The 14852-nt window shown below is 41.0% G+C and overlaps 2 protein-coding genes across 4 annotated transcripts; both read right to left on the bottom strand.

The window, feature by feature from the left end:
- Positions 1 to 137: 137 nt before the first annotated feature.
- LOC144708339 (ribosome maturation factor) lies at positions 138 to 2274 on the bottom strand. 3 transcript variants are annotated; one of them, XM_078581591.1, is made up of 3 exons: positions 1897 to 2274; positions 1748 to 1813; positions 138 to 460 (listed from the first exon to the last, which is right to left on the bottom strand). In XM_078581591.1, the coding sequence occupies exons 1-3, from the start codon at positions 2186 to 2188 to the stop codon at positions 318 to 320; spliced, it is 501 nt and encodes a 166-aa protein (XP_078437717.1). In that variant the 5' UTR covers positions 2189 to 2274; the 3' UTR covers positions 138 to 317. The 3 variants fall into 3 exon arrangements, with proteins under 3 accessions (XP_078437717.1, XP_078437718.1, XP_078437719.1); XM_078581592.1 differs by having other exon boundaries at positions 1769 to 1813; positions 1897 to 2273; XM_078581593.1 differs by lacking the exon at positions 1748 to 1813 and having other exon boundaries at positions 1897 to 2273.
- An 8592-nt stretch (positions 2275 to 10866) lies between these two features.
- LOC144708963 (uncharacterized) lies at positions 10867 to 14040 on the bottom strand. Its single transcript, XM_078582425.1, has 3 exons — positions 12319 to 14040; positions 11987 to 12182; positions 10867 to 11359 (listed from the first exon to the last, which is right to left on the bottom strand). Exons 1-3 carry the CDS (start codon positions 14034 to 14036, stop codon positions 11048 to 11050), a joined length of 2226 nt encoding a protein of 741 aa, XP_078438551.1. The 5' UTR covers positions 14037 to 14040; the 3' UTR covers positions 10867 to 11047.
- Positions 14041 to 14852: the final 812 nt, after the last annotated feature.

Here is a 14852-nt window from a genome sequence, read left to right as displayed (position 1 = left end):
TGATCCAGGTAGATTTTCAATTAATATGATCAATGAAAGGTTCTGCGCAATCAGATGATCAGATCACCAAGGATTGAAAATCTTAGCTGAATTTATGATGATCTTAGATGAATCAGGTCTTCTTGATGATCCAGGGAGATCAATGCTTGAAAATCATAGCTATAAAGGAATCAGGCAGTACTCGATGCTAATTCTCTAAAATCTGCAATTCTGGGGTGTAATTCTTGATGATGATCGATCAAGATGGATGGAATTTCCTGTACAAATCTTGTTATTGATGATCGGAAGGTTCGAGAAGAGAGATCGTGCCTGGGTTTTCATTGATGAATTGCTCGCCTCCACAACTTTTTGCTGACGTGGCGGCCTGGGATCCGTCCGATCTCCTCCAAGCTCCGTTGATTCCCTGTCGTCGCCGTCGATCCGCCGCTCGCCGCCGTCACCGCCATCATGTTGCTCGAATCTGATCCAAGGGAAATTCAGAATTTGGATCAGATTCAAAGACAGAATAAAATTCATGAAGAAACATTCAAATTTACGAAGTTAGGAGAGGGAAGAAAGAGGAGCAATCTTGAAGGCCAATTCAAATTCATGAAGAAATCTCAATACTGCTGCTCAGTTATCCGAAGGAAAAATCAAATTCATGATGAAATCGTGAAGACGAATTCAAATTTCATGAAGTAATTGTGATATACTGTAGCTCAGTAATCTGAAGGCAAATTCAAAATCAGGAAAAAATTGCGATATACTGCAGCTCAGTAATCCGAAGGCAAATTCAAATTCAGGAAGAAATTGCGATATACTGCAGCTCAGTAATCCGAAGGTAAATTCAAATTCAGGAAGAAATTGCGATATTCTGCAGCTCAGTAATCCGAAGGCAAATTCAAATTCAGGAAGAATTTGCGGTATACTGCAGCTCAGTAATCCGAAGGCAAATTCAAATTCATTAAGAAATTACGATATATTGCAGCTCAGTAATCCGAAAGCAAATTCAAATTCATGAAGAAATTGTGATAAACTGCAGCTTAGTAGTCCGAAGGCAAATTCAAATTCGGGAAGAAATTGTGATATACTGCAGCTCAGTAATCCGAAGGCAAATTCAAATTCATTAAGAAATTACGATATACTGCAGCTCAGTAATCCGAAGACAAATTTAAATTCATGATGAATCGGGAGGGAAGGCGGATATAAAGGTTGATTCAAATTCATATATAATTAGGAGAGAGAAGAAAATGGCGAAATCATCATCCAGAGGCGCAGATCTTATCCAAATGCAAATTAAAATTCAAATCTAAAGACAAAGAATCAGGAGAGAGAAGAAAGAGTACACACGATCCAGAAACAGACACAAACGAAACCTGATCGACTCTATACACGCGGTATCGAATTTTTTGATCCATATTCAAATGTAAATTCAAATCTAAAGACGCAAAGAATCAGGAGAAGGAAGAGAGGGGAGACTCGATCCGAAACCAGACTAGAAGAAAACCTGATCGGCTCTGAATTTGCGGTAGCGGAAAAATTCAGATAGAAATTCAAATTTAAATTCAAGTCCAATTTCACAAAGAATCACCAGAGGGAAGAAAGGGAAGATACGATCCGAAATCAGATTTAAAAAAGACCAAATCGGCTCTGTACGTGCGGCATCGAACAGATTCTTATCGAAATTCAAATTTCAACTAAAATCCAAATCGACAAAGAATCAGCAGAGGGAAAAGCTAGGAGATCCGATCCAAAACCAGATTCCAACCAAATCTGAGCGGCATAGCACCTGCGGCGTCAACCACGAGATCGAGATCGCCGACAGCGCGCAAATCTGAAGATTCAAACCAAGATCAAAGCCGTGAGCACCGGCAACATCAGAGCTGTCACGTCGAAGCGGAAAAGATCCAGCTATACCTGCAGCGGCGGGATCGCGGGAACAGAGGTAGAGCACGAGGAAGCAGAAGAGAGTGAGGACGGGGATGAAGTGGATCGACCGTTCAAGAGCTGCCGAGACGGCAGCGGACGGCTGAGATGCGACCCCCCCAAAGGAGCTTCTTCGAATCGGCTTCTCGAGCTTCGCCTCCCCTTCCTGCCTCGCTTCTTCCACATCCGCCATAGACGTCCTCTTCCACTTCTTCTTGCTCGCGTCGTCCTCCTCCTCCTGCGGCGTCTTCGCTCCCGGCGATCCGATCGACTGCCTCTGCATTCCTCTGAACAAGTAGAGAGAGAAAGAGCGAGCAAGAGAGAGAAACGAAAACGAGAGAATAGACGTGTTGTTCTTGTCCAGCACGCAGGAATCTCTTATATAGGGTTCGGCAGCTGGTTTCTTAACCTTAAACCCATGAACTTTTTCTTTCAGCGTAAAAGTCTAATATGAAGTTTATTTGTGTTGGCGCTCTTAAGTCGGCTCTCCAGGAGAGGGGTATTACGATGAGGATGTAAGTTCGAGGGGGGTTTAATGAAATGCGTGCTGAGTCGGCGCGGCCTAACGGTAACTAAATTTAAATATATTTAATTACGTTTTTTTACCGTTAGAGCGTACCAAGTCAAATAAGCAATAACGGTGGGGTAAATAGTACATTTGTTTTATTTGTCTTAGAGTTGAATCTAAGAGTTTTTTGGGTTTTTAGAATGTTATTTTGAAAATTCTTACTTTTTTTAATCAGTTAAATGTAATTTAATTACATTATTTAGTTTATTCGCATCATGGTAAAACTTAAAGAAGGAATAGCATGGTCCTACTGAATTTTGATTTTACATGAACTGACTCTTGGTCCACTTATTTGGGCGGACAGAAACTTCTGTCTGGGTTCTTTCTGAGCTGACCAAATTCGACTAGATATATAATAATTTTTTTAAAAAAGTTTGGTATTAATATCTTTCTCTCGTTGACGGCTGAGAAAATAAAGAAACTTCTCTCTCTCTCTATCTTTTCAATTTGCAAAATCACTACAAAACCCCCTTTGTCGCTTTGTCTCTCTTCCCAATATTAGATCAATGCAAAAGATGTAAAATATCCCTTGATTATGTATGTTTATTTTATGCAAGATGAGGAAACCCTCTCTTTCTCATTCGACCCTTCTCCCCCATTTTTGTGTCACATTCTGTTCTCTCTAATTCGATCTGTGAATTATACTCCAAAGTTGTTTAAATTGATTCCCCTTTCTCTCTGAATTAAGAAAATCCCTCTTTTCTCTGCCCAGATATTCTCATTCACTCCCTCACCACCACATTTTCTCTCTCCCTATTAAATTTCAATACTTTAGCTTCTCTTTTCTTAATTGTACGTTTATCTTATTTTTTGGATGCTACTTTGACTCCACATATGCTAGAATATATCTAGCCCTCTTAAGGGCTCCACTCTTCGATATACAATCTTGTTTTTTGGGTATTTATGGCTCATTTGAGACGGTTAAGCTAGAGCACATAGATCAAACATTCAGGCCATGGATGTCTTAGATCTTTACGAGGGATTTAAGCCATAGCATATCACATGCATTCACAGGGATAGCACACCACTCAGTTTCTGCAATCGAACAGGAAACAACGTCTTCTTCCTCAAAGTGTCATGTGACAAGATTACCACCAACATTGATGTTGTGGCATATTATACATTTCTGATCTCCTTTTTCCTAACATATGTGGTCTAAATAAGCCTCAATCAGAAGATGGCTGAGTTTCTTGTACATCAGCCCTTTTATAAGAGCTCTCATGATGTGCGCAATTACTTATAAATCACCACCCGAATGTACCTTCCACGGTTCCTACTTAAACCGACTATGAGCACTATAGACATACACACTGCCATTACATGTAACTGTCAAGTAGACCATCTTCCCCAATCGACCTTGATATTGTTGGGTTCTAGAGGCCTTGACATAGATGAAGACGAGGATTCCACGCAGCAAAGACACGTAACGGAATCAAACGACATCATTAAGACCATGTCATGAAGTACCTTTGTATGGATCGCATCCATGATTTCTTAGATCCCAGAGTGTGACGAATTGAGCTGCTCAAGTGTGCAACCTCTAGAGGTAACCACGCGATTCTCGACACGTCGAATCTCCTCCTCGTTGACGAGCCCCATTCTACCTCCATCATCGTTGTTACACCATTCCATTGAGAATGGGATGGGGAGAGTGGAGAAGAAGGGGAAGGCCCTTAAACAATTCTGGCCTGGGTGAATTTCATTCATGGCCTTCCCCCTATTTAAACTAAGAGGGTATTTTTCATAAAAACCCCCAAAACTTAAGTATATCTTCTGACGTCTAAAAGACCATTTGCGTGTGACCCTCTAGGCCCATGTATCTGTCTAATTAATGACTCCAGTAGTCCAATAACCTTTATTGGCCTTCAAAATTAAGTAATTATATCATCATATAGATTAATTAACGTCAGATCGATTTGACCCAATCGATAGGTCGAGTCTCCAACACATGGGGTGCCAAGCTACACCACATGCTCTAGAAGATACAAAGGAGTGTATATCGACTCACTCATGGAACCTGTTCATCATCGGTTACCGTGTACGTATAATCCCTCATCCACTTAATACTCCTTGGCTGACTTAGGGTATGGTCAACTGTCAAACCCTAATCGGTCATCCGAGTTAGTACTGATGCATTCAGAAATCATCGGAGAACTCTTCTCCGATATTTCACTACCTTGGCTAAGGACTTCATTGCATCATCTTCCTTGAGATGTCACCTCTTATACCGAGGGTGGACAATCCCATCTTGACCACTCAATCATCTTCGTGAACTTCTTGATGTACCCGAACTAAGACCGTTTAGAATCCCATGATTAGAGACTCGTTGGCCATAGTCAAAGTACAACCGTCCATCCACAAGACATCTTTGGTGTCTCAAGTCTAAGGACCACTTACACAATAGTGACGTGAATCGACCTGATTGACAGTTCGGTATAATACCATTCAGGGATTTGTACGGATCAATTTAGTGAACTCTTTCCACTAAAGAGCACCCAATATCTATCCTTAGTGTCTCCACAATAATGTCTACGGGACTGGCCATACTAATCATATGAGTGAGGCTAGATAGTGTTATTCTATCCGGATACTTCGATGTCCTTCTTGTGTATCCTTCGAATAAGAATATTTAGACCACATGCTTAAATACTAGTCATCTTCGTATTATGATCTCATCATAATTCACTAGGTCTGATCATGTATTCATGGACTTCGTTGTAAGCATCACACGTGCACTATAATGAATATATTTTGTATTAATGAACATGGAACGAGATGTGGAATGTGTGACCGGCTTGCTAGCCACATATATTTTCATCAGATATATGTTAGCATCCTCTAGTAGTGATGAAGCGATGTCGCAGAATTTGGGCTGAGCTTCCATCGACAAAGACTATGGTTTAGAGACAAGTAATCTTGTTTCACAAAGTATATACACAATATACTTTATTTAGGGGGGAAATAGGTCCCTAATTTGATAAGAAAACTCAATCCCTAGTAAGTAATGTAGTGTGTGAAGATCCTACATCACAAATTCCTAATAAAGATAAGCTTTTCTAGTATAGATATCCACATCATCACTACCTATCAAAAGTATGTTATCAACATAAATAGCAAGAGCCAAACCCTTACTACCCTCCTCCCAAATGTGATCTTCTGCATCACTATTAGAAGATAGGATCAAAAATGAATGGGGCAAAGCCATAGGTAGTGAGAAGTTGTCTGGACTTTACAAATTAAGCACACAAACTTTATTTGATTCCATAGATGTATTGACAAAGTACACTTATTTAATAAGTCTTCCCATGAACAACATATCCTAACAACTGCTCTTCTGAGTCACTATTTAGGAAAGCACTAGAAAGAACTAAATAAACTAGAGAAAAAAAACTTGAATGGGGTAGTGGAGTCAAACCACCAGCAATGACTTTGTGTATCAATGTCATGAGTCGAAATGAATCCTTGGGACCACTAATCAAGCCTTGTGACGAGCCATTGTACCATAAAAAATTCCTTTTTGAAGTTAAACACCCATTTTAAAATCAGAGTGTTGGCTTCAATAGGGTATGGCATGTGCTCAAGCATCAAGAGAAATTTGGACATAATAATTAATATCCATGGCCATTTTCCACAAGTACTTGAAGAGCTTCCAGATACATCTTAGGTAGCAACACAAAGGATACAACAAGGAAAAAATTACCTAAGGTGGGGTGTCACACGGTCAAATCTCGAGCTTGGTCTCCTACTTGAATCTGGCGTGTGCCGACCTCAGTGCTCGAAGCAAAACACTGAGCAGCCTTGATCTCTTGCAGCGGAAGTCTTTGCAAATACTTAAGATCGCATAGATGGGGTTAGAGGAGATGATGGGGACGCAGCCCCATAGGGGAATAGGGTCATTGCATTAATATCATAAAAGATTACATCTTCGTGGGGACCATTACATGGGGGAAGACAAGGGGTGATACAACGAACGAGACATGGCACCTTGCACAGGGCTAGTGTCGCCACACCGCCTCGAGGTCGCCGCTCCGCACACGCGCGCCCGCTCTAACGCTACGCAAGTGCCTTGGGCCGGGCGCCGCGCGCCCGTGGGCGTGGAGATCGCACACGCCAACCCTGCCTTGACGATCACACATGCCACCAGCACCCGTGTCAAGACCTTCGTGCGTAGTCTGCGCGACGCCGCCGCATTCGACAGCCCAAGCTGGGCGTTGCGTGCACAGCACTACCCGCGGGAGCGCTACGCGCCCTCTATGCCGTCTCGGCGCTCTCAGTGCGCCACATGCCTTAGTCTCCTGACAGGATGTCTCCCTACCCCGCGCCCCGCACATGCAATGTATGCGCTGCCCGCGTGGCCGCTGCGCGACACCCCACACAACTCCGCGCACTGTGATAACACCCTAATTTATGTCTTTATTTCATGTTATTAGCATGATTTTATGCATTTAAAGAGCTTAAAATGGGGTTGTTATCATATACTTACATGAAAATAGTGTTTTCTAGTGATTTCTGATTTTTCCCTAATTTTCTGTTAATTCTATGAATTTTAAAGGATTTATTGAAGCTCGAAATAATTATTTTTGAATGAAAATGACATATTTAATATTTTATTTTGACATTTATCAGCATGGGAATGAATCAGTGAATTTTCTAGAATTTTCTAGAATTTTTTACGAATTTTAAGGATTTTTCTGAGATTTATTTGAAGAGGAAATGTATTTATTTCAAGGAAAAAAGTATATTAATAATAGAAAAAGAAGTATTTTTATTATTTTCGAACTTTCAAGGGCCTTTTTGCAAACTTTTGTTGCAAAAAGACCCTGAAAACAGTTCTCGGTCGCCACTGCAGGTGTAAAGATCCAATTTAAAATTTTACAGGGTTTTATTGCAATTTTTACTATATATTTTTAATTTTTTACGAGAAATCGGAGGACATAGAGTGCACCAGGGGTATATACACAATTACTTTTGGGCGGCGTCCAAAAGCAATTCCAGGCTTTTAAGGACTTTTCTGCAAAAAGGAGGATTCAAAATGCGCCAGCCAATGAGAGAGTGACACGTCATTGCGCGTTTAAAAAAGAAATTAATAAATAAATCAATTTTAAATCCAATGGATTAAATTGGTTTAAAATTGATTTATTAATAACTTTTGATCCTGAAGTTCGATTGAGATGATTTTTTATGGATTTGTTCGTCTTGATCCCCTCTTTCTATCTGTACGGTTGGATCATTCAGATCCAGCCTACATTGATAGATAAATATTAAGTACTAAACGGGGGTAAAATGGTGATTTTTACCATATAACCTAAGTATAAAAGCTAAATTTCGAGAGGGGGAGCTCATTATTGATGGTTCTCTATCACAGCTGCAAGACATAGAGGAGTCCTGCCCTGGATCAAGTTATCTGGTACTTTTTCCTTGATTTTATTTGGATTTGTGCATTTTGAATGAGATTAGTTCAATTTCTTGTTTCTTCTTCTTGGTTTTGATCTGAAATTCTAAATCGCTTGGCTTGAGCGGCATGTACAAGCCCTGATTAGGATTGAGAGGAGAATTTGAGGGATTCAACTAAGCATTCAACTGCATTCCAAAGAAAAACTCTAAAAAAAATTAGTTTTAATTCTTAGGAGATTAAATTACCCCCATTTCAGTTCTGAATTATCAAAGTTGCAAAAACAAACCAAACTCAAATTAAAAATTCCCTTTTAACCTCTCTAATTGACCTCTTGGATCCTTTTATTAGGATCAAAGAAGCCAATTTAGAGCTCCATATTTCTTCTATTCATCTCAACTCTTCTACCCCCCTTTCTAAATTCTCATCTAATTAGGGTGACTTGATCCTCATTGAAGATCAAATTCAGTTTAATCAGAGTGAAACGACCAATACAATCACCAAATCGAATTCCTTACTAGCTTCCCTTGGACGACACTCATACTTATCTCTATACGTCTTAAGTGGAGTTCTTATAAATTTTATTGCATAAGCCAAAATCCACAACGACAAGGTCTAAAAATTGCATAGTTTTTACCCCTATTTTCGGCTTATCAATTGGCGCCGTTGCCGGGGAAGCAACGCTAAGGAATTTAATTGGTTTTAATTTCTATCAATTGAGTGTCTATAATGTATTTTGAAATCGTAAATGAGTTATTGGGTCAAGTGATTTCTCTCTTTGATTTTTAATAACTCTAAATTTCTGATAATTTTTTAACTTCAATAGAGGATATCATATTTTAATTTTCTTGAACATCTATATGCAACGAGCATTTGATTTTGGGATTAATTATCTTTTTAGTGCCTTTTTCTCATCCTATTTATCTATCCCTTGATTAGGGAATCTTGATTTACTTAAATGGAAAATACGCAACCAAAGGTTAGAATGATAGTTAAAGAGCTTGCGATGTAAGCTGCAAGGGAGGGCAAAATAGAGACAAATAGTACCCAGACATCTTCGCCTCCTATGAGCGTATTTGGACACTCTAGTAATCAACCACGGTGAACAATAGGGGAGCATTACAAGGCACCTTCATTTGTGGAATATTTAATACTCAGAGAAAGATCATATAAAAGCCTTCATGGAGATGAGTTGAGGGTAGATGTTTCAAACAGAGAATTAAGGAGGACGGAAGAGGAAAATAACAAAATAGTAGATGAGAATGTTCGATCTTTCCACGACTGTAGTACGCCTCCTATATCTTTAGAGGTAGCATCTCATGATCATGAATTTATTAGAAGAACATCTGATGATGCTACAATAGATTTATCTATGGAAATTGGAAGTCAAGTTCCCTCGCAACCAATAGATTCTAAGGGTGAGAGTTCTCCTAGGAGTTCTAGTGTGCCTAAGCTTCATACACAAGCTCCTATAGATCCCACGATCATATCAGTGCTATCACTAATGAAGGATCAAATGGTGAACTTACATGAAAGATTAGAGAAGATGGAGAACTATAGACTATTAGAGCCTAGTAGAGAAGTGAGTAGCTTGAAAGCACTCTCTGAGTGAAGAAGTAAAGGGTGCAACGAGTTGCTCACAAGTACTCCATGTTTCTATGTTTTACAAATAAAATTTGAATTGATTGTATGCTCTTTTGCATGGAAAATAGTTTTCCAAGCATTCAGGCATGGCCCATAAGCCAACGGAGCCCACTCAGGTTTCTCAAATTCCTTCCTACACTTGTTGGAGGGGTGGTTGGTCTTGCCATAATAAGTGCATGGCAGAAACCCATTCTCACTCATAGCCTGATTTTTTCCATGATTCCTAGAAGTCTTGGAGTCACGACAACCGCATGGTCTGGAGACATCTATGACACGAATGACCAGCAAGATTGAGCGATTATAAGAGGTTGGAGCGGGTATGCTAGTACTGACTTGAAGAGCAGAAGAGAAGATACAAGCGAGTGAGACGAATTGATTGCCTGAAAGAACCTGGCCACAAATCAGGGACCAGTTCGCAAACAAAGTCCTAGAGATAGGCGCTGTCAAAGAGCTCCCAATGGTAAGGCTTTAGAATGATGATCGTTTTCTTTCTTGTCCTTAATTGATTACTCATTACCTTATAGTTGTTATCAATGATGTGATTAGCTTAGAGTACTTTTCTCCAAAACACATTATGCTAAAAATTCTATGATTTAGGCATTTTAAGGACTCCATGACGTAAAATAGGAAAATCTAAGCAAGACCCAATTATACAACACGTTAATTTCTTTAGTTTCAATCTTATGATACTAGTTTTCATTTCCATGACATATTACAACTCTTGTCGGTACACTAACAAATTATAAAACTGACCCCAAGTAAGTAGAATTGGGTTAATGATTTTAACACTTTCCTCTATTTTTTCACAAAATAATACACTTTTAACATTGGAAATATATGGAATTAGATCCCCAGAGGGTCCTATAATTAATATAATGTGCTAATTAATCTTGTACAATTCATATCTTAAGTATGTATAGTTATTATTAAAAAAACTACTTAATCTCATAATCCTTCACAATGAATCTCCCAGGAATTACCATCAACACTTCAAATCATTATTAAGATCAGTTTCACAACTCTTTAAACTTGGAGAAGCAGTGGAAACCCTTTGCAGCCAAGGGTTTCTTACCTTTCAATAATCTTTTTAAGGAATAGTGATATGGCTATGGAACAAGACACCCAGAATGATGTGCATCAAAAAGGGAAGAACACTCTATGGGAAATACAGTTCTCAAGAATAAAGTTGGTCTTGAAATCCCCAAAAATCCATTGGACGATAGCTAATTCATAAGAAAACTTGATGTCTTTTAGACAATTACGATCATTAACTGTTAGGAGACAAGGGACAAATTTTAATGTAAGAGCAAAATAATCCGGTTTCCAATCCAAGGACAACTAAAATATTACAAGGATCTATCATTGAATTGGAAACAGATGACATTCAACAAATAATTATATCCCTTACAATCCACCGTTTATTAGCATTTATTTTTTTGCTCTTCGTATCGCACTTATACGCATGCACCCAGCACATGATTAAATAAGTGAAAAACAAAGACGGATTATACTTCCCTGGCTGACTTGCATGTTCATCATCAAAGATTTAGCAGAGAGCTGCCTTCACGGGCAAGAACAAAGAGGCCCCCATCGCCCCTCGAGATACGAAGATCTTTGTCTAGGAACGTGGTGACTAGCCAGGACTCGCTCCTCTCCCCTGGGATGCGCACCTTCAGAGACGGTTGGCCAGAGATGGCAGCCGAAATCGATGCTGCTGCAGCTTGAAGCGGGCCGAGGGCCTGTTGCAGAGGTAGCAGATTCACCCTCTGACCAAATACCTCTGTGCTCTCAGGCAGGTCAACGGACTGCAACACCTCTGGGGGATCAAAAGACCCTTCCCTGAATCTAACCTGCAGAATCATGAAATTGATGATTTATATGCTACAGTTCATCAAACCATATTTTTCAATATGATGATTATCACTCCTATATTGTTGAGAAAGATGTTTCAAGAGGCAAAATTAGACCGAGTAACTGTCAGGACCCCCGACAGAGAATCCTTTCAATCTGATATCAAACACACACAGAGTGAGACTAGAACAGAATTGTATGTGACAGAAGTAGACAGATGGATCCAACTGGCTTAATGTAAATTGGGATATTGGCAGCATGTCATCTCATCCTTGCAATTTGAACGAACGATGCCTTATTGCTACAAGGAAGTGTAGCAACAAAAGGAACGAACTATGTTCAAGAAACAGCAAATTATTACAGTAAAAAGTGGTGACAACTATCAGGTGATTTATCTGGGCAAAGCAATGTCTATCCTCCGTGATAGTAGCCTCAAGTGCATTATCAGTATGTGCAAACTTGTATAATTGTTTAGGAAACTTTAGGTGGAAAAATATCATTATAATTCTGAAAAAAAATAATATCATAGATTAAAAGGAAAGCTACATTTCGTTTTCATGTCCAAGGAATGAACTAAGGTAGCTACTAAAAGGACAAGTGTCAGAAGTCTCAACCATTGCCCATACCTGTACTCTTGATGGGGTTTGAACTTCGAACGAGGCAGAAGCACTGAAAGAGAAACTTGCAAATGGACTAGAAATTGTTGTGGAATTTTTTATCGTCAAGCTTCGGGTGTCAATTTCCTGGGAAATTCTCTTGACTTTCAGCAGTGGTGCTCTCCCAATGACAATAAGAGGCAACAACTCGGAGTATGCAGTGTACCTGAGTCAGCACAGTGAACAAAATGATGAATATCTCTGGGTTGAAGCACACAAAATGGAAAAAAAGCATTGGAAAACCATAAAAATGATTAACAAGAAGAAAATGTATCAGAAGTCGAAGAAGTATATAAGCTTACAGGAGCACCCAGTTCCCATCGAGAAGCTCTGGCGCCTCCATTGGTGCAGGGGTTGGATTCACAGCTTCCAGCTGGTTAATCAACTCCAAAATCTCGGCTCTGAGCTCAGAAGAAGCGGCCAAGCCATACTCTACCCCGTAGAATGAGTCCACAAGACACTGCTTCAGATCCTCAACGTCATTCTCTGGAAAGGAAGCCCGGTATGCGCCATTTCCCAAGTCCCTACCCCACTCGTCGTCTTCTTTCGGAGGATCTGGCTCTGTCAGAGACTCAGTTTCAGTTTCTCCCTTCACACCCCACTCATCAGCAATTCCAGAGACCCCTGATGCTAAATTTTGCTGTTCTTTGCCCCATTCATCATCATCCTTTGGCGGATCAGATGCAACTATCTGCTCAGCCTCAGATTCTCCCTTCTCTCCCCATTCATCAGCAATTCCTGAGACCCCTGATGCTGACTTTTGCTGTTCTTTGCCCCATTCATCCTCATCCTTTGGTGGGTCAGCCACCACTACCTGCTCAACCTCAGATCCGCCCTTCTCTCCCCATTCATCAGCAATGCCCAAAACCTCTGATGCTAATGTTTTCTGTTCTTTGCCCCATTCATCATCATCCTTTGGCGGATCACCTGCAACTACCTGCTCAGCCTCAGATTTTCCCTTTTCTCCCCATTCATCGGCAATTTCAGAGACCCCTGATGCTAAGTTTTGCTGTTCTTTGCCCCATTCATCCTCATCCTTTGGCGGGTCAGCCACCACTACCTGCTCAGCCTCAGACTCTCCCTTCTCTCCCCATTCATCAGCAATTCCAGAGACCCCTGATGCTAAATTTTGCTGTTCTTTGCCCCATTCATCCTCATCCTTTGGCGGATCAGCTGCAACTACCTGCTCAGCCTCAGATTCTCCTTTCTCTTCCCATTCATCAGCAATTCCAGAGACCCCAGATGCTAAATTTTGCTGTTCTTTGCCCCATTCATCATCATTCTTCGGCGGATCCCCTGCCACGACCTGCTCAGCCTCAGATTCTCCCTTCTCACCCCATTCATCAGCAATTCCAGACACCCCACTCTTCGTTTTCTCAGGAGTGTTGGCGACAGTCTTCTCAACAAGCTTAGAAGCTTCTGCGACCGCAGCTGCTGCATTGGCTAACTGATCCACAATCTCAGAAGCTCCGGGCACCGAAGCCACAGATCTCTTCTCCAATTCCTCAACAATTTGGGAGGCTTCTAAGACAGCTGCCTTAGCTTTCGCCAACAATTCATCCACTTGGGAATTCCTAGAATCATCTCCAACGGACAATCCCGGTCTCTTTTCCTGATTACCCTCGTAACCAAATCTGAAAACAAACTCGGGGCCGTCTCTTTCAAATTCTGCGGGGTTCTCCAACTTACCGGCATTGCCGAGCAACGCATCCACAACATCAGACGCAGGAGAGCCCTCGAAAGCCTTCTCAGCCGCGGCTTCTGCCCGCTCAATCGCTGCCCCCAAAACGTCAGGGACCTTCTTGGCCAATTTACTGAGATTCTTGCGCGTTTTATCCCCGTCAAATTCCTCCTTTTTCTTCGCGGAAGGGGGCTGAAACGATTTCTGCCTGGAAATTCGATCTTTCCGGGGGAAGAAGGAGACGGCGATCGAGCAATTACCGCTGCTCGGAGGCGATCTTCGTCGGACATGGCGAGGATTTCCGGCGATGGCGGGGAGTGGCGATGAGAGAAGCTCCATTGTCGATCCCAAAATTGAATCTCAGAGAAGGAAGCCCTTTATATACTCTTCGTCTCGACCACGAAGTCGACCGGGCGGTGACCGTAACGAAGAAGATAGTTTGCGGTCAGCTTACCGCCAAGGAGTGGTGCTGGTCACAGAAGCGGTGAGTGTAGCATGACTAGAGAAGGATAGTATGATATAATATTAGTTCTGTCATCTATATATGGTCAAAGTTCAAAAAGTCAACAGAGTATTATACATTGTCTTCGTCTTGACCAGAAAGTCAACCGGGCGGTGACCGTAACGAAGAAGATAGTTTGCGGTCAGCTTACCGCCAAGGAGTGGTGCTGGTCACAGAAGCGGTGAGTGTAGCATGACTAGAGAAGGATAGTATGATATAATATTAGTTCTGTCATCTATATATGGTCAAAGTTCAAAAAGTCAACAGAGTATTGTCTTCGTCTTGACCAGAAAGTCAACCGGGCGGTGACCGTAACGAAGAAGATAGTTTCCGGTCAGCTTACCGCCAATGAGTGGTGTCGGTCACAGAAGCGGTGACTGTAACAGACTAGAGAAGGATAATTTGATATAATATTAGTTTTATCACCTATATATGGTCAAAGTTCAAAAAGTCAACCGTGTTCTAAATTGCATTCTTCTCGATGATGAAATCGACGGGGGTTGACCATAAAGAAGAAGATAGTTTGGGGTCAGCTTACCGCCATGGAATGATGTCGGTCACAGAAGCAGTGACTGTTACAGACTAGGGAAGGATGGTTTGATAAAATATTAGTTTTGTCATGTATATATGGTCACAGTAAAAGATATTGTCAA

This window comes from Wolffia australiana, chromosome 10 (genome assembly GCF_029677425.1).
Source record: "Wolffia australiana isolate 7733 chromosome 10, ASM2967742v1".
Taxonomy (NCBI): Eukaryota; Viridiplantae; Streptophyta; class Magnoliopsida; order Alismatales; family Araceae; genus Wolffia; species Wolffia australiana.
This window is presented reverse-complemented; position numbering and strand designations above follow the sequence as displayed.